General features: G+C 51.7%; 1 protein-coding gene across 1 annotated transcript in view; it reads left to right on the top strand.

The window, feature by feature from the left end:
- FAM220A (family with sequence similarity 220, member A) overlaps positions 1-222 on the top strand; it is a 1,138-nt gene extending 916 nt beyond the window's left edge. Inside the window, exon 2 of the mRNA XM_014550326.1 lies at positions 203-222. Coding sequence (XP_014405812.1) covers positions 203-222 — 20 coding nt within the window. The remainder of the gene's footprint in view (positions 1-202) is intronic.
- The last annotated feature ends 1,162 nt before the right edge of the window (positions 223-1,384 follow it).

The raw sequence follows: 1,384 nt of genomic DNA, 5'->3' as shown, positions 1-1,384 counted from the left end.
CCGCGGACCTGCCGCGGCGCCGGCACCTCGGCTGTGCAGGCTTCTGAAGCAGCAAAGCCATGATGCCGTGGTTAAGGTACAAGCTGCACAATAAAAATAGTGAGCTTCCTTTACAAGTTGTCCTAGGATGATTTCTTTCCAGTCTGCCTGATGCCAACAGTGCAGCCGCGAGGTTCCTGCCCTGGTTTCTGTGTCCTGACAGACTTCAGCGAGTGGGACTGAAACTCGTGGAAAGCTGGTGACGTGGAAGGACATTTCTGAGCGTGTTTTAAATTGTGCTTGCAAGCCGTTCAGGATCGGGAGACCGTTTCGGGGAGAACAGGATCATAACCTGCATAAATGTCAGATTAGACCGTAAAGATGTAACATAAAGTCCCCTACACACCGTCACCCATCCGAAGGGCTCCTGTCCCAGACGCTGTCTCCCGGGCTGGCTGACCATCTCCTGGAAGCGGGTGTTTGTGACGTCGGGCCCTCCACCTGCTCGAGGCCTTGCTGAGTTGATGATGTGCTGGTACCATTGCTGCATTTTGTAGAATCATTTTGGTCGGGAGAAAAATTTGATTTCTTTTCTCGCCTTCCTTTCCTCCCACGTGACATGAAATTTTAATGGAGGCCGTACAGTGAAAGTTGGCAACATCAAGCTCACCTTTAGAATAACCCTTTCTCACACCGGGAACCCTACCAGCGTCACCTGAAATGGATGTGAGCGGAGACCCAGGCAGAGAGGCCCCTCTGTTTCCCTGCGGCAGGCTTGCAGCTTCTAGGAGTGGAGGTGCCTCTTGGCTAAGGTTTCCCTGAGGTCCCTCTGTTTTGTTGTGTGTTGATAACTTGGATAAAGGTCACTTGGGAGTGTAAATTGTTAAGGCGTCCCAGAGCCAGACAGCCATTTCCGGGATGATGGATTGCATATATCAGTCTATATTGTGTGCTAGATGCCATGTGCTATTTTAGTGTTTTGGGAAAATGATAAATAAAATCTGTTCTTTAGCACAGTAAGTGTCGTGTTTTATGTGTACAGTCTCGGCTCACCCTGTCTGTTCACTAATGCTGCCTTCCGAGTGCGTCCAAGTCTGTTAGCGCCCGGGCAGACTGGAGGCCGGAGCAGAGCTCGGATGACCATGTGAAGCTCCTGGGCCCTCAGCTCCCGGCCTCCGGGGATGGATGAAGTCATCGCTGTGTGGTCCTTGGGGTGGTGCTCCGAGTCCCAAAGTGAGAGTCCTCGTGAGGGAACAATCGCCAGCCGGTCCGAAAGAACAGCGTCTTATTGAGCAATTCAAGCCCTGCCCGGCGGACGCCCCGGTGAAATCACTGACGGGTTGGGAAATGAGATGAGGACACATTTCAGTGTTTTAAAATGAGAGCTGTTTTGTCAAGCCTTTCT

The sequence above is a fragment of the Myotis brandtii genome, unplaced genomic scaffold, assembly GCF_000412655.1.
Source record: "Myotis brandtii unplaced genomic scaffold, ASM41265v1 scaffold6, whole genome shotgun sequence".
Taxonomy (NCBI): Eukaryota; Metazoa; Chordata; class Mammalia; order Chiroptera; family Vespertilionidae; genus Myotis; species Myotis brandtii.
This window is presented reverse-complemented; position numbering and strand designations above follow the sequence as displayed.